Genomic DNA, 21,203 nt, shown 5'->3' on the forward strand with positions numbered 1-21,203 from the left:
CCAGACAACTTCTTCAAGCAGTATGCTTTTCTCCACGTTTTCTGCTCTAGCCTTTCCGCTGGCAAAGAAAGCAAATCTATCTTTCCCTGTGCTTTTACTTTGTTATACAGCAAGGGGGAAGCCAAGCACAAGTCTTGCTAGTTACACAGTCTCCTGCATACAGAGCTCTGAAGGAGACTCAGGAAAAAAAAAAAATGCAAGCGTGACAAAGAGGGCAAGTAAATTAAAAGCCAGCTTCCTTTTACTGCTTCATAGGCATCTCCACCTTCCCATCCCAGCTCACAGATACCAGCGCAGCCATTTGCCGTGGAAGCTGGCATCCAAACAGTCCCTAAGACCCACATCACAGCAGGTTTTAGAGAGATGCTGAGATAGTAGTAAGAGTGATTTCAGGAGCATAGACCTGAGGTTACAGGGCACAAGCCTGCCTCTAACTCTCAAAACAGATGGAAATCTTTCCTGATGCGTGCAGCTAGTCCTATATTGCTTGCTCCATGAACCTCCACGCCCACTGCAGCAGCATCTCGTGCAGTTCACAGCAAATCCCAAACCAGACCCCACTCCGACCCAAGCAGGAAGCTGCAGTTTTCCATGATACAGAATCCGTAGGGTAAGGAGGCACTAAGAGCTGATCAGTAGCTGGGAAGTTCATCGCCCTGCCTATTTAGTATTCCCAACACAAGCCTGAGCAGTTCAGCCTCATAATTCTGGCTTAGCAATGCAGCTAGACCACAGCTCATCTTGTGATACAGGCTGCCTGCAGGACCACAATCTGAGATGTATGAAATCATTCCATATTCAATCCTTACACCAGGTGAATGTACTAGATCACATTGCTGTAGATAAAAATCACCCTAGAAATTACTAATCAGAATAGAATTGCACCGCTGTAGGTACACACCTCTTCAACTGAGGAATATGGTTTCCTGAGCCAGAAAAATCTAGAATATCTACAAAGATACCTGGAAGGAAGAGCACGTATATGATGGAGTGAGCTCTCAGTCTTCCCTGGAGCCAGTGTGGACTTGTTTCCAAGAGCAGCTCTTAGAATAGAACAAATCCTAATCCTAGCCCTGTGCCTAAGGCATGAAGCTGATAAGCTGCTGGGAATGCCCAACAGTTGTCACCCCAACTTGCCCAAATCCCTTTGAGCCCCCTTGCCGAAATGCTGGGAGGTTTCTCATTCTACAGCTGGAACAAATGCATTGGCTGGGAACAGTGCAACATTTGCTGGGCACTGCCTACACCATGACCACCACAGCTAACGCTCTGGAGGACAGCTCACCCATTCTCCAATGCTTTCATTTTCCCCTCCCTCCTCTCTCTTTTTTTTGGGAAAGATCATCCTTCTCCCTGCCTTTTCACCAATAACTTTAGCAGGTACGGTGTCTACTAGGTACTGATCAACTTCCCAGCCCAGTGCTGGTAGCAACACTGCAAGATCAAAGGAAACACCTGGCATTCAAACAGAACCACCCATTGTGCACATCTGAGAGTTTTATTTTGAGGTAGGCTACCTTCACTGTCAGTATCACAGTGCAAGCTCCTATCTCAGGGGGGGATGCTTAGGCTGCAATTTCCCTAACCAGAGTGGAAAGCATGCAATAGCCCCTGTGGGCAACCCTGACATCCTTCTTTCTCATCTTCCTTATTCAGGATGCTCAGTCATATCCTGCACTGGGGATTAAGAGACACTGATTTATGCCTCATTTCATAGCAAAACTCAGTAACTCTGCACTGACCAAGAGCCAGAACAGAGTCAGATTTCTTTCTGGGGGATGCCAAAGAGTCATGGCTGAAGCAGAGTGCTTGGTGTTACCCAGACTTGCTGAGGAAGAGAAAGAGGAGAACCAGGACTAGTTTTCTCCTGCTTTCCTCAACAGGAAATCTGCACAGCGCTCAGCAGAAAGTGGTTGGCAGCACTAGGGGAACACTGCTCCAGGGAGCTGGAAAAACAGATATTTGTCCACTCCAGGACAACTTTGGCTTAAAGGGGTTCCAGATGCAATTCCCACTGGAGGTTAGACCCAATCCAGCAACACCAAAGGAAGCACCTTCCTCTTCCACTGAAGATTCATTTCATTGTCAAGAGAAAACTAATTTTTTCCTCAAAGGCTGATGAGTGCAGATAAAGGAGGTTACCACTGTGCTCAACACAGCAAAGAAACACCCAAATTATGATTATGACAAAGCACTTTTTTACCAGATAAGCACAGCCTTAAGTCCTGCCTTACACAATGGGGATCCCTAACTGCCTGCTAAAAACCAAAGCCATTATCAGCTTTAACTCAAGTGACACATGTAAGTTTAAGGCTGTTCTGTTGTATGCAACACTGTATCAGAATATTAGTAGCTGCAATCTGGAAAGCTCCAAGGTACTTCCAATTTATGCCTCTGAAGAAAGTTTCAGAGATTTAACATCTTAGAACTGCTCCATTTCTCCTAATGCTTTGCTCCAGATCATGCTAGGACTTGCCAAGATGAAAACATCAAGGGTCCCAAAGTGCCTTCACTGGATTTTATGCTAATGCTAGGAGCAGGAGGGCCTCAGCTTTGACAACACAGCTTCTCCCAGTACATCTCTTGCCCTGGCTCACCATCCTTGAGGCTGACTGAGGCTACCTTGGGAGAATAAGGAAGCCAAGTCTGACGCTTTACTCACATAGCACTGACTCTGTGCTTGTTTTTAGAGAGGAAGAGGAGGCTGCATGTCTGAATACTCCAGGATCTAGTCCATGGCTAAACCCATCTCAACTCTAAGCTTTATGCTTTCTTCTAGGAGATGACCATGCTGATCACGGTATCATCCGCCATCCAGCCCACTCCCGTCCGCCACCATGCATCTCCCCCTCCCACCCTCCCAAAGCCCAAGAAGGATAACCTGCGGCTCCAGCAGCTGCTGAAGAAGGCTGCCAAGAAGAATGCCATGCTAGCTGCAGAGCAAGCTAAGTCTTTCCGATCCAACCTCTCCCCAGTGAACGAGGCCAGCTCTGACCTAGAACACAGTGAGAATGTTCCCCCAGCAGAGACCCCCAAAGCAGTAGCACCTGGCTCCACCAGCCTCCCAGTGCACCTCTCCATCAAGCCTATCACGCACCATCGTGTGCCCTCCCCTTTCCGCAAGAGCAAGCCCTTTGTGTTGAAGGTCACTGAGCAGAGACGCATTGCTGAGCACCTCAGGCTCACCACCCCCACAGCTGAGTCCCCACTGCATGAGCCAGGTGCTCCCAAGGCTCCCCAGAAGCTTGAAGGCACAGATGCACACCTTTCCTCTCCACACAACACTTCAGTACTTATTTCCCCCCATCCTCCTCTTTCCAGCACACCCAGCAAGGAAGGGACATCAGAGGCTACCTATATCACCAAGGTGCGCACTTATTTCCGCAGCGTCAAGGCACCAAGAACCAAGACACCAACATCATATCAGACCCAAGCAACATCCAGCCATGAAGACAAAAGGCCTTCTTCTCCATCACCTGAAACAAGTGGCTCTGAACCATTCCCAGGGCAGACATCTGCCCCCCTTGACAGCAGCAAGGCACCACCTCCTACACTGCAGCCTGCTCTCCCTCCTGCTGCAAAGGCAGAGATTCCTAACCAAGCTCCCAGGCCCACCTCTCCTGAAGAGACTAGCAAAGACCCTTCACCCAAGCCTAGCACCCCTGATGTCCACTCCTGTAAAGTTACAGCCCACGGAAGTGAAGCAGAAATATTCAGATCAGAGAAAGCTCCTGAATTGCACAGACAAGATGGTGATATGCTTAAACCGTTGACACCCAGCACACCTTGGAAGCCAGAACACCCTGAAACAGCAAGCCCTGCACAAGCTGGGCCTACCCCCAATGACATGAAGGTGGAACACACTGTGCAACCTCAGCCAACTCCCAGCTTGCCGAACACCAGCCCTCCTCTCAAAGCCAAGCCAACACCAGTGGAAGACTCGAGGCCTTTGGGAGCCAAGGGCAGTGGCTGGCATCGTCTCAGGAAGCATCTGATACTGCAGCCAGAAGCACCCAGCTTCCCTGAGCTTGAAGCAGAAAAACAAAGACAGGAGGAGGGGAACAAGGAAAAGGACAGCTCTCTAAGCATCAGTCAAGACAACAGACCATTTAAATCTAGAGCCATGAAGATGTGGGATGCCATTTTATACCAGATGACAGTCAACAAGGAGAGGAAGCAGCAAGAAGAAGAGAAGAAAGCACAGAAGGAAGAAGGCTTCTTTCTTCCCCGCCGTTTACCCATCTTTCTCTATAAGCCGCGTTTTGATGCCCGGAAACTGAGAGAGCTGGCTGCCAAACCCATGTCAAAGATCACCACTGTGTTTGAGGTAGGCCGGTATGGATCCAGGACAGACAAGGAACATGCCAAGAGCTTTAACAGAACAGCATCAGGATGGTCAGTCAACTGACGCCAAGTTACTCCAGGAGACCTACCACTCCAGAGGGTCCTACAGGGCACCATGCAAGAGAGCACCTGCTACTAGGTAGTCTGCCTGGCAGAGCCAAGTGTAAGGAAAAAATAAAATAAAAGTAAACCACCTCCAAGCCAGCAGCCTCATGCTGAGAATTTAAGGGTTACTCTCTATATAAGCTTATATGCTTTACATACTACATCCATATGCCACAAACCAAAGAATCAGACACACATTTTCAAAAGAACCGATAACGAAACACTAAGCAGTAATATAGAGCAGGGAGGGATGAGAGAGCAAAGACAATCTGCCTATGGAAAAAGCCCCATTTAGAGTAAGGTGATAGAACCTGAAGGTGGGAATGCATCTCTTCACACAAAGCAGAGGCAAGGGATTGCATAAGATCTAATCCGTTCTGCTTTCACACAGCCATTCCCCCACTGAAGAGGTTGGGCCAGTCTAGTAAGTCATAGCACACCAAGACTAACATTTTTCTAGAAAAGAAGTTCTGCCATGTATTTTATTTGTTTTTTTAGTACAGGTGGGATTATGTTTTCCATGAAAGCCTGCTTCAGCGTGTGCGCATCAGCCCCAGTTACTTACTAGTGTGCTGTTTTCTGGGGGAATCCAATAGGTCCAAGTAGTCTCACTCTGCTGTAGGGCAGAATTATGACATTATGGCATACTTATTAGTGCCTGGTGTCTTGAAAAATAATTGCTTAAAACAAAATCTCTGACACCAGCCATTCATAGAAACAACTGTCCCTTCCAGCATTAGTCACCTCTTCACATCTGAACATCACCAGGCTTACAAGCAAGAAAGCTGGTGGCCAGCTATTTCTGTCTCTCAGGAGACTTTGTCATTTGCTGGGATGTTCCTACACAGCTGATATAGGATTGCTATGTTTAGCCCCATAGGAAATTGGATATGTAACTCTTTACATTCTCTTCCCATACAGAGGATATGGAGCTGAGTGAAACTTCCCCAAGCTGAACTGTATATAGACTTAGGGGTAAAGGGAGGGGGAAGATCCTTTTTCCATTTTGAAAACTTCTACTGCTATCAGAACTATTATAACCAACCCTTCATGGCAGTTTCAGCTTTGTTGGTCTAATCCTATTTTTTTATTTTTTTTTTTCCAAAAGTCTTCTCTATTCCAAGGGGGAAAAAAAAAAATAGAAGAGAAAGCCCAAGTGTCTAGAGTTCAGATTTCTCCTCCAACTCCAGTTCAACAAGAAAATGTTGAGATAAGGTAGTTTGGAAATACCTCAGCAATGACAAGGGGATCCCAAATTCAGACCATTGCAGGATAATTTGACATGCTGCAACACAAAGTTACAGAGAAGGATCCACAGGAACCGATATTCAAATAGATTGCAGCTTAAAACACATGACATGCTTAATGTTAAGGTAGATAAAGATGCCATTATCACACAGTGATAAAATGGCACCTTGTAGTAGCACAAATAGATGGATAACTATGCTCAAGTCTGCACTCACAAGCAAAAAAAAAAAAAAAAAAAAAAAAAAAAAAGCAACAATCTGATTATTATTGAGAATTAACTGATTTTGGCCAAAGAAGATGGTTTTGGAAGCAGTTGCACTTCAACCCACTTTGTTCCTCAATGACAATGACCTGGAACAATCCATGCAAAGAGGAGAGGTTTATGTCTTGCATCTGCTGGGCTTCCCACCAGGCTGTGCCCACATTCCAACCCCAAAGGGATGGAAGACAGAGAAATGCTGCTTGGGAGAGAAATGGAGAAGAAGCACAGGAAGGCAGAACTGACTCTAGTTCAGCCCCTAGGAAAAAAAGGCAGAGGCACAGAGCAGGTACAGAGAGTCCTGCAGAGACAGACCTTGGCACCAGAGCATTGCAGACAAGAGAACAGATGCCCAGAGGCAATGGGAGATCACCTTCAGCTTCAAATGAGAAGCCTTCATAGCTTGTCCCAGCCTGAGCTGCTGTGCAGTGTCCAACAGACTCAGGCAGATGGTAAGAGCTTAAAATGCCACTTGGAAAAAGCCTCTTGGTCTGCAGCCTGCCCAGAGGAGCTGCAGCTAAGGGTGGGAGAGGAGAGAAAAAGTTGTACGTATGTGTAAGTTGATGAGGTGGCGCTGAGTGGGGGCTGTGGGTGCGAGCCAGAGGGTTTGGGAGCAGAAAAGCAAGCACAAACGGACGGTACAGTAAGGAAAGGGGAAGGACATCATCATGAGGGAGAGGAAGTGGGGAGCAGGAACCTCTCAGCAAGAGAAATAGACAGCTAAACTTGTCCTTAAAGCAGACTTCTGGAAGCCAGAGGCAGAAAAGTTGAAGATGCAAGTCCTGTTGGCTCCTTCTTCCTTATGTCTGAAAAGGTAGCTGCATTCAAGCTTGGGTTTGTACTGCTGCTCACCTCAAGGCAGCATTCAGGAGACCTCTCCTAAGCAGGCACCACAAAAAAAAAAAAAAAAAAAATACAAAGCAAACACTCAGAGCTCAGCTCCTTGAACAAGGGAAAAAAAAAAGTAGCAGCTCAATGCCCAGAAGAACTCAGAAACAAAGGTGTTTTGTAGCAGACTGAGCTATTTATAAGCTTGGCTATGAAATAAAACTTTTTTTATATTAGAAAGAAAGAATGAGCTTGTTTTCACCCGAACAACATCCCCTCTGCTCAGTGCCAGATGCTGCCCAGTTGAATCCAGCTAGCTATTTCCTCCCTCTATTCCATTTCTCCTTACTGCCACAACCCTATATTTCAACCACTCCAGATAACACCAGGATATCTATTAACACAAACATGATATGACCATGATCTCCAAAGGCCGTTTTAAGAAGCCACAGACCCAGCATTGCCTCTCCCTATTGCCACACATCCAGGGACGGCCCTTTCTATTCTGTTGATCCACCCATCAGAGCAGATGCTCCCATCCTCCCCACCACAACCCTTCTGTGGACTGGTTCCAAGAGGTCACTGAAATAGTTACAATTTTTTTTTCCCCTTAATTAATTCAGTATATCAGGGAATTAAAACCCCAAAGCATTTAAATTTCAGGATTAAAATCAGCCCTCACGCTCAGCCAGAGTGACTTCCAGTTACGAGCTTCTCTTTGCAAGATAAAACCATAAGAAAACAGCAGAGAGACTGTTCCTTTGAACCAGCAAATATAAACAGCTTGTCCTGCAAATTAAACTAATGTAGGTATCCAACAACCTAGAAGTATCAGAAATGAGAAAACAAACCAACACCCCACTGTGTTCCTCCCAGCCCCAAGCCAGGCAATAGCCCAGAAGCAAGGCTCCAGCTGTTATTGTACCTTACCTTCCAAGTTGCCCCAATTTTAGCTGGCAGAAATATTCCCAACATCCCGCCAAAGCAGCACAAGGAGTTTGTTGCAAGGTCATAACCTACCTACCTGGTTAATGGGTTCTCCAGGCATGCTACTGCTCTGCAGCATCATCTATCAATACCTTCTTGTACTGGCCATGGCCCATCGCAACAAACTTGTACTTCTTGCCAGAAGGAGTGGACTGAACAGGAGAGAAAGAAATAACCAGTCTGCAATTTTCTCCAAATAGTCAATACCAAATAATTGAAGCCAGAGGAAAATGCAATCATTGCCTGTAATCCCAAAGGGCTTGGAGGCAGCTGGGCTCTGCAGAGTTGGTTTCACACATGGCAAAAGCCAATTGCATTGACTGCATCCTGGCAGCAGTGCAGATCCAAGAACAGGCAAAATGCTTTGATCTTCTCTCAGCCTGGACAACTTGAGCAGCAGCTGCTTACTTCATTTTAACTGCCATTCCCACAAGCATACCAGTAGGCACAAGACCCCAGATCCATCTACAACTGTTGATACTATCTTATGCCTCACTGTGGATGTTTTTCTTTACTCTCAGGATCAAGTATAATGAGAGCAAAGTAACTTGTGTTTGCAGTTCAACTTTGACCTAGAAGGCCAGGGCTACCAACTCATTGCCTGAGAACAATGAGGCATTGAAGAGACCTGTTGGTATTACTTGTTATAATAGGATTCTTGCCCCCAATTTCACTAGGATTGGAGCTGTAAGAGCTTTTCCAAATCTTTTATGTGCAATTGCATTGATAGATACAGGCAGCCCTTGCCTTTCTGCTACATCACTGCCTCCTCAATGCTTTCAACCCAGCTCAGAGCCCTTACTATGTTGTGAAAAAGAAAAGGACTTCTGCCCTCACACAGACATTAACTTACTTTGATATTGGTCTCAGGTTTGGAACCACCTTTCTGTTCCCAAAGGCTTCTTATATTCACAATGTCTCCAGCCACGATATCCTGAGAAGGATATACAAAGTTCTCATTACCCTTCACCATCAGTGCTGCTGGACATGACTTCATTCAACACCACACATCTGACCTCCTTTTATATTTGAAGTATTACACTGTCTGAGCTACAGCAGCTGCAGCTAAAACTCAAGACTTTGAAAACTTCTTCCTGATAGCAATATATCCTGTGTTTTCTTCTCTTAGTCTCTTCAACATCAGCCTGGATCAGAGAACCAACATGTTTATTTTCTTAAGTTTGTTAATTATTTGAGACATGTTAACATCAAGGCATTTTTACTCAGAAGGAATTTTACTCTCATAAATGCAGATTTACAACCCATGCATTACAGAATCACACGTGCTTACAGCAACCAAAAAACAAAAGTTATTACAAGCAGCACATAATATCTTCAGCAATTTCCAAATTTACAAGATTTATCACCTTGGTGATAGACCCAACTTTGCACTAAAAAAGGAGTTCATTATTAAATTCTGCAGAATAGATGTACAGTTTTTTCCATTTACTCCCACTTCAAAGCTGAGCCTCAATCAGCATCCAGGAAGCTTTCCTAGCTGCACTACTGAGAAATGATTCAGGACACTAGCTGAGATTTTTGCCCTGCATAAAGCAGTGCACATCCTGCCAGCACCTTACCTTGCAGGCTGGGGTCTTCACTGCAGATTGGGCAGCAACCTCTCCAGTCTCCCATAGGCTTTTTGTGCTGGCTACCATCATGCTGGTGGTGGGAAGGTCAAGAGAGGGCTGTCGGACAGGCTTTGGTGCCTTTGTGGATGTCTAGAGTAGAGATGGAAAACAATCATCAGTGAACTTAACAGCCCTAACCATTTGTTGTTTCCCCCCTCCCCCAGTTGGTGTTGCCCAGGAATAAGGAGTTGCAAAAGGAGACCTAAAGGGTCTTGCTGATTTGATTCCCACCCAATAGGCAGGAGACATGAGGAAAAGGTCAGGGCCATTCACAAAATGAACCTTTATGCTCTTGAGGGAGGCAGAGACAGGGAAAACAGCTGCTCCCATCCAAGGGGATATGGTTCTATTGTCACAATCCTGGATAGTGAGACTAAGAGCTGTGGTAGGAGAGCAACACCTTGCAAATGGAGCTCAACAGAGCATGGGGATAGATAGCACAGCAGCTCACCTCAATGGCTTGCGTGTATTGCTCCAGTCTGTCATCTATCTTTGACACAGGCAGGGGAGGCTGGGACTTCTTTATGCTGTTACTGGATACAAGAGAAAAAAGGATAAGGCAATATCCTGAAGCTTCGGGCAGATGGGAGAGCTTCAAGAGCTTGAAGCAAGGGGCCCCCTTCACACTGATCCCACAGCAACCCTGGAGATACCTTTTCTTTATTGAGCGGTTCAGAGACTCAGTTCTGTCTGTGATCTGAAGTGGAAGAGAAAAGACACAGATATTACTTATCTCTGTGAGCCTCAAATGAATGATATAGTCACCTTGGCTGATTGTACTGCAGCCATTCCTTCCCATCCCTCCCTCAAACAAAAGCAGGGCTCAAATGCCTCTGTTTCGTATTTACATGGTGCTCAGAGAAACAGCGAGCATCCTATTTCCTTCTCTTTCCCAAGGCAGGCCCGAAGAACCCCAACCAGAAGAACCTGAACACAGTAGCAGACCAATCAATTTTGGGTACAAAGCAGCAGCACACAGCTTGACTGATAGTTGAGACAACCCTACTCATGGACTACATATCTTTCTCAGACACTTAGTTTTCTTGCCAAACAAGAGAGAAAGTGAAAAGCACAAAAAGATGGAGGGAAACTAGAAGCACTGCCAACAACCGCTGCAGCAATGAAGCCAAGCATAAAAGCAGCACAGCCACGAGTTATGCTGGCTTATCCATAGCCACACAGACAGGCTATGTAGCACGTTGAGCCACCTCCAAAGCAACTCTTCAGGTCAAGGCTTCAGGGAAGAGAGCTTTGCAGAAGAATCTACTGTGCAATAACTCTTTGACCAAGGCAGGAAGGCAAGCAGTGTCAATCACTAGCACTGAATAAAGGAGGAGGCTGAAGCATTGCTAAACCTCTCAGCTTTTTTTTTTTTCTTTGAGCCTCAGAAAGCAAGAAAACAGAGATATTAACACTTTCAAATCAAAAGGTAGGTCCTACAAAGACAAGTTGCAGCAACCAAGTGACAAGGATCCTCCCTCTGTATACCACTGCCTGTAGCATGGGAAGCATCACCTTCCCAGTTGCAGATAAATAGCAGTGCTAAGTGCTCACTTTAGGGTGCTTTCAGAATGCTAAATTTCAGAGTGCTAAATTTTAACTAAGTAGAGGACAAAAGCTGTCATAGGAAGGATGCTTAATGGCTGTGCCAAGATTTCATGGCCCACTAAAGAACAGCACCATCATCAATTAATAGCACAGTCCTTGCTAATAGAGACGCACTAAGCACAACAGCCAGACAGATCCCATCAGTCGAAAGTTTCTTGCAGTTAAGTTGTCAGCTCAGCATTGGAGGAGTTGGTGCTTGCCTCCAAACCAGGACTTCAGAGATTGGGCTGCCCACTCTTGCAGCAGGAGTTGTGTTTTTCTGTTTCAAAGCACACTCTGAAGGCCAGAAGAACTCACGCAAGTTCACTCAGCCAACCCCAGAACTCAGCTCACAAAAGCCCAGGACAAAATGGGACTGGTACAAGGCTTTCCCTCTGCTCCTTCCATCCCTTGGAAAGATCCCAAGCTCATTTTTCCTGAATGGCTTAGCTTTCAGCTTTGCATATGGGTGACCTCTGGCATCACCGTTACATGAAAACAAATAAACAAACAAAGCCACAGCAATTGGATTTCTGAACTTTTCCCTGGGCTAATCCTAGCAACAGCAGTTAGCTCAGGTCAGAAAGCTGTGTGTGCTTTGGAGTAGCAACAACAAGAATTTCAGTGCATAAAAAGTGCTAGGAGTGTTTATCGTATTTCCCCACTCTTTGGAACCACTTTGGTCTCACCCCCAGTGACATCAGCACTGGGTCTGCATCCAGAACCACCCTTTCTTCCCTCTTTTTATTTGATTTTAAAGGTCTTCTCCATAAACAACAAGATCCTGGCTGACATAGACATCTTCCACTTAATTTCTATTTACTGTTGCGAGAGGAAGTGCTTATACAATCCTCCCTGCACAGGAAATATTGACTAAGAAACAAGCAGCATAGATCTGAATGGAAAAAAATGATAACATCAGCAGCAGATTAATAAGGTACAAATTACCCAGAGTCCTCATGATTTCCCTCTATGCAATTATCAAGGAGCCCAGGGCTTACCGAGACAAAAGACAATTGCTACACAAACAAACCACTTAGGTGTGTCTATTTTATGCAAAAGCACACGTGCTGATCGAAGGATTTGAGCAAAGCGCAACTGAAGTCACATGGAGCAATGCAAGTGGTATTCAGAGTGGAGGCTTTACAAGAGCATTTTTCACAGAAATGGAATTAGAGAAGGGCAAATATTTCAGAGATAGAGGAGCCTCACTTTAAAAAGAAGGGTAAACGATACTTTGTTTTATGCTGAGATAGAGAAAACCCATGTTACCATAAGCTTAGGGTCACCTTCCTTGCCACAAACCTTGGTGGAGCACACTGCAGTGTGGTCTGAGCACAGCTCCTCCTCATCCAGGCTGGTGGGGCTTGGGGCCCTCGGGCGTTTTTCTGGGGTTTCTTCTTCTTCGTTTCTCCTTCTCTTCTTCTCCTGAGTGCAGAACACAAGCCAGGAAGTGAGACTGGTCACAATACTTGGGATTCAACAAAACTGATTTTCAAAGCAATGCAAGTCAAGTCAGAGGTGTAACATTGGCCTAAATAAGCTTTAAATTCAGATTTGAGTGCTCCTTCAAAATAGAAGATCTACTCATCATTGACAAAACCTCAGGAGAAACAGCAGCACTATCCATCTGAGCACTGCATGGGTATGACTAACATAGTCCAAGCTCTGAGAGCAGACACACACTCTCACAAGAGGGAAGAGGTTGCATCAGTGAGTCCAGGAAGGTACTTAAACACAAGCAGCACCATCCCCATGTTATGTCATGGCAGTACATCCACATGGACTCAACACTCAGCAGCAGGAAACAAGCACTGGCACATGCTGCCCAGAGGCCATGGGGTCCTCTTGGGAGTCCTCCAAAAGCCACCAGGACACAGTCCTGGGCACACTGCTCAAACAGGTGTTGGGCTAGAGGTACCCTCCCATATCAACCATTCTGTGATTCTGTATGTAGCCCAGTTGAAAATGCGAACAGCCCAGCTCCTCCTGATCTCACCTCCTGCTTGACTCTTTCTTCCTCCTCCTCGTGCTGCTCTGGGACATGTTCTTCCTCCTGGCACAGCCTCTCTTCCTCCCTAACAACCACATTCTCCTCCTGGACCTCCTCCTGGACCTCCTCCAGGCCCTCCCGTTCCAGCTGAATCTGCTCCAGTTTGACCTCTGCTTCCCTCACACTGCTGTCCTCTTCTTCATATGACTGTTGTGGAGATCTAGAGACGGGGGAGAGAGGTCAGAGAACCAAAACATTTTGTTATGAGCCTAGATACACCATTGGTGTCTTACCAGATGATGGTGCAGTATCATTAAGGTCAGAAAAGACCAATAAAATCATCTAGACCAGCCCCAACCCATCCCCACTGACCACATCCCTCAATGCCACATCTCCACAGTTCTCAAACAACCCCAGAGATGGTGACTCCACCACCCCCCTGGGCAGCCAACTCCAGGGCATGACCACTCTTTCTGAGAAGCGACTATTCCTAACACCCAACCTGAACTTCTTCTGACACAACTTAAGGTCATTCCCTTTCATCCTACCACTGTTAACTGGGAGAAGAGGCCAACCCCAACCTTTCAACAACCTCCTTTTCAGGTTGTTGTAGAGAATGATCAGGTCTCCTCTGAGCCTCCTCTTCTCCAGGCCAAACAACCCCATTTCCCTCAGCTGTTCCTCATCAGAGCTGTGCTCCAGACCAGTCACAGCTTTATTACCCTTCTCTAGATACCCTCCATGGCCTTGATGACTTTCTTGTAGTGAGGGGCCCAAAACTGAATACAGTTAGGTATCTATTTGCGTATTACATGTAACTACATCTTTCTCCAAACCTCAGTATTGCCACTTGAATGAATGACAGCTCTGCTTTACCAAATCAGTCCCAGAGCAACCAGATCTTAACAGAAAAACCAGAGAGGAGCTTTCACAAGAAAGTTCCTACATGCCCCAGAGGAAGTAGAGAGAAGACTCACCTGCACACACTCAAGAAATCAGCTTTGCAAAAACAGAGCAGCTCATGCCTTTGGGAACAGTCAGTGAGAGCACTTAACCCAGAGTCCTCAGTGGCTCAGAGATACACCCCAGGATGTTATTACCATCTTATGGTCTCAGATGGAGAGTAGTTTTCTCCTTCTGTTCATTTCTTAGAAAATTGCCTGTGTTGCAGCAGCGAGGCAAGAGCTGGTTAACAGAGCAGAGGGCTGACTCACTGCTCCTGCCTCAGCAGCCAGCACCAAACATGAAGGAAAGTTCAGGCTATGCTTTTCCACCCACCCCTCTGCAGCAGGGAAGGCAGCTCACAGGACAGCCACCTTCCAGACCTCCTCACTGACCACACTGGAAAAGAGATTGATGCATACACTGGCTCACTGAGCTTGCTACTAATCATCCTCCCACAGCAGTCATCACCAAAGAACAAACTCTAAAGGGCTCGTGGTCCAGGTGACTTTTTTTTCTTCTAACTGGGATGCCTCAGCCAGCAATGCCTCCAGCTAAAGAGAAAGCTCACAATAAAGACCTAAGCCAGTAGAAGTGATGTAGCCTTTAGGATGCCTTTGGCACTCATACTCATTTAAGAGGAAAAGGGATTTGGGAAACCCTGCCCACAGCACCACTTGTCCCATCACGAGACATTTCTTATCAGATACCTCCTATCTGCACTTGCGCTCCAAGCTTGTCCTCAGTGAGCCAGGAGGAAGGGTAAAGCTACTGAACAGACTTTAAAAAGCACAACCACCAACTGGGGAGCCTACCTTTTGCAAAACCACACTTCCAAGAAACTTAGAGGATCTCAGCCCCTCCAGACAAGAACAGCAGCCTCTCCCTAGGGCCAAGCTCTTTGCAAGGAGGGAGGGAAAGAAGGAGGGAGCTGCAGAAAAGCAGCTGGGGCTGATTGCTAATTGCTCCCACAGCTGTGATAATCAGCACTGCCGTGAGCTGCTCCAGCAGCCCTCCTGGGGCTGAGGCTGGGAAGGTACAGCTTGCAGTGATTGCATCAAGGAAGAGGCAAGATCTATTTACTTGCTCAGAAGTAAATATTAATCTTATGCGTTTTTCTCAATCCCTTGTGTAAAGAAGGGGTTGTGTCATTGCAGAACAAAGCTCCCTATAAAATTGGGTTGCTGGGAGAACTGAGTCACAGAGTTCATGTGCAGATATGTGGTGTCCAAAGCAGGAGATGGGGCAAGAGTTTCATTCATCTCAGGGAGAGGAGAGAGAGAAAGATGGATCCAGTCCTCAGCCTGGTCAGGGGCACAGACACCCCTCAGCACTGTTTTCTACTGCTGAATGAGTTGCTGAGCACAAGGTGGGCTGGGGCCATAACACCCACGATGCTGACATGAGCCAGGAAGCAGCAATAACGTAGAACAGCTTTTTTTTTTTTCAGCTGCCTGGATTATGTTAGGGGCCGATTTGGCCCATGCAGCAGCTCAGGTGGCTTAAATCCGCTGTTGTCACTCCTCCAAACCCCGGTGTCCTGGCCAGCTGCCATTGCTCAGAGCACCGAGCTGAAGCCAAACACCCCAAAGCCTACGTCCATTCCTCCCCAGCAGCTCAAATTGCAGGCAGAGGCCATCCACCCCCATTCCAACCTTTGCTCCAGACCCTGCCCTTAGCTCTCAAGGCATGACCTGGGCTCAGCCACCTCTCATTGGGGTGCTGGGTGGCTCAGCTCTCTGCCTTACCCACCTCTGCTTGCGCTGCTCCAGCTTTTGGGACCAGTCGCTGAACCCCTCATCCTCTTCCAGTTCTGAGGTCCCAGAGGGCTTAAAATCATAGCTGAAACACAACAAAGAGGAAAATTGGGACAAGAATGGTGTAAAAGGCCTGATCAGCTCAGTGTCACCCCACTGCCTGCCTGGTCTCTGAGACCACAAGCGGGTGAGAAAAGCAGCACATCAAAATGAAGGAGTCCCATGGTTTTATTCTGTACTGCAACTCGTTTAGACTAAAAGTGTTTCTGACTTGGTTCCCACTTATCCTGCACTTGTATGCAGCCTCAAACAAAAGAGTTCTGAATTAGGAAGGCAAGGAGACCCAGTGATTGCAACACAGACTCGAGTCCTAGGCTTGTTCCTCAGGTTCCCATAGAGCTCTGAGGACTCTTGCTCCTGGTCTATGAAACAGTGCTGGTCCAGCCTCATCTGAAAGCAGAGAGAGTTGAGAAGGTGAGAATGAGTGGCAGGTATAGCTTTGCAATGAAGTGCTCACCGCACTGTAATCTCAAGCACTGACATGGTTCTTCTTCACTTGGCTTCATGCTGATGATTCAGAGGTGGGCAGAGCCCAGATTTGTTCAATCTTGCACCCTCCCCAGCCCCTGCAGCTCAAGCTCCAGGCATGCTCAGCCAGCTCCTATTGGCTCCAATTGGTTGGGGAACTCCAGAAACACCAAAAGTTGCTTTGCTCCCAGCCTTGGGAGAATGGATAGAAGGGAAAAACCATCTTCCTCCTCTCTAAAGGAGGAAATACGTCCATTCTGCAGCCCTCTACCCTCTAATCCTGGGAGTGCATTCCTAAGAAGTGATGACATCCCTCCCAGCTTGCAGATGTATGGATGGAGGGAGCAGAAGCCCTCCTGGCTCCCGCAGCTGCCAGCATCAGATGCAGCCCGGTCATGCATAGGATTTGTTGTTTTTTCCTCACATTCACAGGGACAATCACCACCAGGATGGGCTCCTTGATGAGCACCCACATTGCAAGCATCAGCTGGAAGAGGTGATTTCATGGTTATGGGACATGGCATGGTCACATCTCCAGGGAATGGGGATTAGCAGATGAGACCCATGGGTTAGTTTAAAATTCAGGTATTGAAATACACAATAAGCATGATCTTTTCTTTGCCTTTCTGGACTCTTAAGAGGTGTCAAGAGATGCTCAGCATCCTCTAACCCCGATGACTTGAAGTATAGGGCTCTAGTGATGGGGAAGCTTGCCATCCTCAAGCTCCTGAGCAGTGATGATATGCTGATTCAGAACTGGGTTATTTCCCACTGCTTGTGTAAGAGTAGCTTAGGGGTCCCCCAGCTGAGTTAACTTTGGTATGGACAGGAAGGGACATCAGTGAGGAAGGAGTTTTCCAAGGATGGGATGTTGGTCCTGATGGACATCGGGATGTTGGCTGTGGGGCCTGGGTGGGACTGCACTGGGGACATCCATCCTGCAGCCTGGTCTGCATTCAGGACCCTGCAAAGCTCAGGTTTGCAAATCCACCATTTTGTTGGTTCTTTCCTTTGTTGTTTGAATGGGGGAAGGGATGAGAGCAGCAATGTGGATGGGATGTGTCCTGGCGCAGGAAGCTCCGAGGGAAGGAGGGGGCCGTGTTTACATGAGAGAGAGCAAAGCTATGGGAAGATTAATGGCAGGCTGACCTCGGCTGTGTGAGCAAGCCCAGGTGGCTGTCAGCAGCTGCAGAGAAACCAGGGGACGGCTGGAGGAACAGGAGTGTCCTTCCCAGGGACACCCAAATTCCAGGGTAAACATGAGGCCAAAGCAGGCACAGCAGTGCTCAGTTAAATTTTGCTGTAGGGTGTATACACATGGGTACTTCTTACTGGTTTTCCTGTGCTGAACCTGCACTCTCCATGCAGGAGCCAGTGCCATTGAAGCCCTCCTCTGCCTGGGACCTCAGCTGTTTCTCGCGCTCCCGCCGCCGCCTCTCTCGTGCTGCTTCCTCCTCATCCTCCACGCTCCACTGTGCCGTCAGCCTGCCAAAACAGAAGGAAAACTCATCTTAATGCTTAAAAATACCCCCCCGAGCAGCCAGGACACCCCTCCCTGTGAGGTGGAGGCTCACTGCATGAGGGCTCTCAGCATGAGCGCTGGTCCTTGAAGTGGTGGTCCTGTCCCTTGGCACAGTTTCCTCTGTACTTGGCACTGGTGAGGCTGCACCTTGAGTGCTATGTTCAGTGTTCGGTCCCTCACTACAAGAAAGACATCAAGGCCCTGGAGTGTGTCTAGAGAAGGGCAGTAAAGCTATGAAGGGTCTGGAGCACAAGACTGATGAGGAAGTTGATTGGATGTGGCAATGGGCAGCCTGGTCTAATATTAAATGGGGAGGTTGGTGGTCCTGCATGTGGCGGGGGGCGGTTGGAGATTCATGATCCTTGAGGTCCCTTCCAACCCTGGCCATTCTGTGATTCTGTGAGAAGCAGTTGAGGGAACTGGGATTGTTTGGTCTGGAAAAGAGGAGGCTCAGGAGAGACATTATTGCTCTCTACAGTGACCTGAAAGAAGGTTGCAGAAAGGTGAGGGTCAGCCTCTTCTCCCTGTTAACGGTAATAGGACAAGACAGAATGACCTTAAGTTGTACCAGAGGAGGTTCAGGTTGGGTATTTGGAAAAAAATCTCTTCTCAGGAAGAGTGGTCAGTTATTGGCACAGGCTGCCCAGGGAGGAGGTGGGGTAACCATCCCTAGAGATGTTCAAGAAACATGTAGATGTAGCACTGAGGAACATGACTTAGTGGGCATGGTGGTGATGGGTTGGTGATTGAACTAGATGGCCTTAAATGTCTTTCCAACCTCAATGATTCTACAATTGCCCTGTTGCAGCCCCTTTTCCAAAGGGTAGGATTTCAGGAGCATGCCACACTCTTAGTGGAACGGGTGATGTGTGAGCAAGGGTGGGCGCTGCCTCCAGGAGAGCCTATCTGCAAGGAAGGGGCATCCTAAAATACCATTCCCTGCGATGCTGCTTTGCATGCCAGGAAAAGGGGCTGGAAGTTGGGTATGGTAAGCAATATGGGGATATGAGGATATCGCAAGAAATCCCATGGCCCAACCTCACATGTTGGATCTAGGCTCCATGGCCTAGATCTTCTGGAGAAATCTGCACCATGGAGCCATATCCCTAACAAGTGAGACAGCCCTCTCTAAATCAGGGCAGGAGCTGTATCCCACCCCGCTTCCTACTCCAGCACGGAGCAGAAACCTGTGCTGGCCTCTCACAGCCTCAGGGTGCCTCTGCCAGCAGGACAGCCGCCCACCCCGAGGAAGCGATAAAGCGGCTGCTGCATTCCAGCTCAGCGATAACACCGCTGCACGAGTTGCAGTACCCACGGCCAAAGCTGGTGCCGATGGCTTGCTTACCCATCCACTCTCCCAGCCCCAAAGCAGACTAGGAGGATGTTTCCCCCTGCTCTTGATAGGAATAAATAGCCCAAAGCCACCCAGACCGCAGCCAGGCCCCCTCCTCGTCCCCCATCGTATTTATTGTTTTCCCCATGGTTCCCATAGAAACCCTTGTTTGTGGGCCTGGCAGGAAGCCACCGTGTTGTTGTTTTATTTTTTGTGTGTATGCATGCATTTTATTTTTTTTTAATATATAAATGAAGTCATTCATTAAACTCTGCCATGATTTCCCTCCCCTGTGTGACAGCTCCAGAGAGCCTCCAGTTCTGGATGGCTCTTAACCCCTTCCCTCCCAGATTGCCCCAGTTACCAGCAGCGAAGTCCACATTTCTCCCAAAGTGAATTCAATTTTCATTCAACTCCACACACCCCAGCTCCCCAGAAAGCTGTTGCAAGGGGCTGTAGCAACTCAGGGTGTCCTGCCGGAGCCGTACACACTTTGCACATCATCTCAGCCTGCAATCCACTGCATTTCCCACTGGGATGTGACTAATTCTCTCCTCATGATCTCACCAGCTCGCTATTCTGTCATTGCATCTTCACAGTGGGCCCAGGACAACACCAGAGTGACTGTTTCATGGAGATGCAGCTTATTGTAGGGCAGGGGAATATCACCCTCACTCCTGCTGCCAGAGGGCAAGCTGACATGTGAGCTGCCCGCAGCCCAAGTGATGCTGCAACTGGGTACTGCTCATGTGCAGCAGGCAGAAAACAGGTCCCCACTGAGCCCCTGTTTGCCCTAGGCTCTGAAACGCCACTGAACACCCAAACTCACTTTACTGACAGATTCAGAACCCTTTTTCATGCTCAGACAGGCTGGCAGCAGAGTGATGTTTAATAAGTGATGCTTAGGGGCTCAGTGATCCAGACAGCAAGCAGAGGGAAAATGATTATTCCTCTTCAACTGATCTAGTAGCACAAATATTTGTTTCCAGTAAAAAAACAACAAACAAATGGAAAGCAAAACCTTGGCAAAGTAATCAAGTATGGGTCAGCTACAGCAATTTGTTGAACTGCAAATTGACTGCACCCTTTTGGTTTAGAGCAGTCCAAACCTTCATCAGCCCACTCTGAAGTGTGGAGAGGGTCAGCTGTTAAATTTTCTTTCAAAGAAAGGAAATAGAGAAATTACAATTAAAATTCATAGAATCGTTAAGGTTGGAATGACCACTAAGACCATCTAGTCCATCCCACAGCCCATCCTCACCATACCCATTAACTGTGCCCCTCAGTGCCTCATCTCCATGGTTCTTGAACACATCCAGGAATGGTAACTCCGCCACCTTCCTGGGCATCCTGTACCAATGCTGTAACCATTTCACCTGGCCCAGAACAAGGAAATGGAAAGCTTCAGGCTTGCAAAATGAATGCATGGTGTGCTGCATTCCTGCCTTGAGCCTCCTGCCCTTATAGAGGGGTATCATCAGCCCTTCTCCCCAGGGCAAGGCAAGAGCACAAGATCCTACCAAAGTTTTGTCGCGATCAAAAGCCTCCTTCCTCCCATTCACCCTACATCATATTTGAAACACTCTTTGTGGAAGGATTATCTCTCACCAGGGAGGTGAGGACATCCTGCAGCTCTAAGGAAGGGCTGAAGAACCCAGCTCTGGGTTTGGTCACATGGCCACAGCTGGCTGAACTGCTCTGGGGCTGGCTGCTTGCTTCACAGCCAGCTCTTGACTTCACCTCCAGCCAGACCCCAGACAAGGGAGTCGTTTTGTTTCCACTCATCCTCTTGCATACCTCCTGCAGAACAGATACAGGCAGCCACACTCCTCATGGCCACCAACACCCGCTCCAGACAAGCCAGCATTTCTAGAAAGGTCACATTTCCTTTAGGCTATTCCTCATCTGCGCTTGAGGAGCTTACAGCATTCATGTGAGAGAAACTTCTGGCACCGAGCTGTATTTAAGGGAAACAGTGCAGACGTGAGGAGGCTTCTGCATGGCTCATAGCACAGAGGAAGTTTTGCTGGCCCTAAACCAACCTTCAGCACTAAAGCTAATTCCAGAAAGGAAAATAAAATGCCTCCCAGAGGCTTTAGGCACTGCAGACCTGTGCCAGAACGCAGCAACCCTCTACCA

General features: G+C 47.6%; 1 protein-coding gene across 1 annotated transcript in view; it reads right to left on the reverse strand.

Annotated features, from left to right (window-relative positions):
* Positions 1 to 7,833: 7,833 nt before the first annotated feature.
* LSP1 (lymphocyte specific protein 1) overlaps positions 7,834 to 21,203 on the reverse strand; it is a gene marked incomplete at both ends in the record, with an annotated part of 29,582 nt that continues 16,212 nt past the window's right edge. Inside the window, 9 exons of the mRNA XM_079537558.1 lie at positions 7,834 to 7,923; positions 8,625 to 8,705; positions 9,352 to 9,492; positions 9,854 to 9,935; positions 10,056 to 10,099; positions 12,295 to 12,417; positions 12,989 to 13,202; positions 15,677 to 15,766; positions 17,542 to 17,694. Coding sequence (XP_079393684.1) covers positions 7,834 to 7,923; positions 8,625 to 8,705; positions 9,352 to 9,492; positions 9,854 to 9,935; positions 10,056 to 10,099; positions 12,295 to 12,417; positions 12,989 to 13,202; positions 15,677 to 15,766; positions 17,542 to 17,694 — 1,018 coding nt within the window. The remainder of the gene's footprint in view (positions 7,924 to 8,624; positions 8,706 to 9,351; positions 9,493 to 9,853; positions 9,936 to 10,055; positions 10,100 to 12,294; positions 12,418 to 12,988; positions 13,203 to 15,676; positions 15,767 to 17,541; positions 17,695 to 21,203) is intronic.

This window comes from Tetrao urogallus (genome assembly GCF_951394365.1).
Source record: "Tetrao urogallus genome assembly, chromosome: 6".
In the NCBI taxonomy this organism is placed as follows: domain Eukaryota; kingdom Metazoa; phylum Chordata; class Aves; order Galliformes; family Phasianidae; genus Tetrao; species Tetrao urogallus.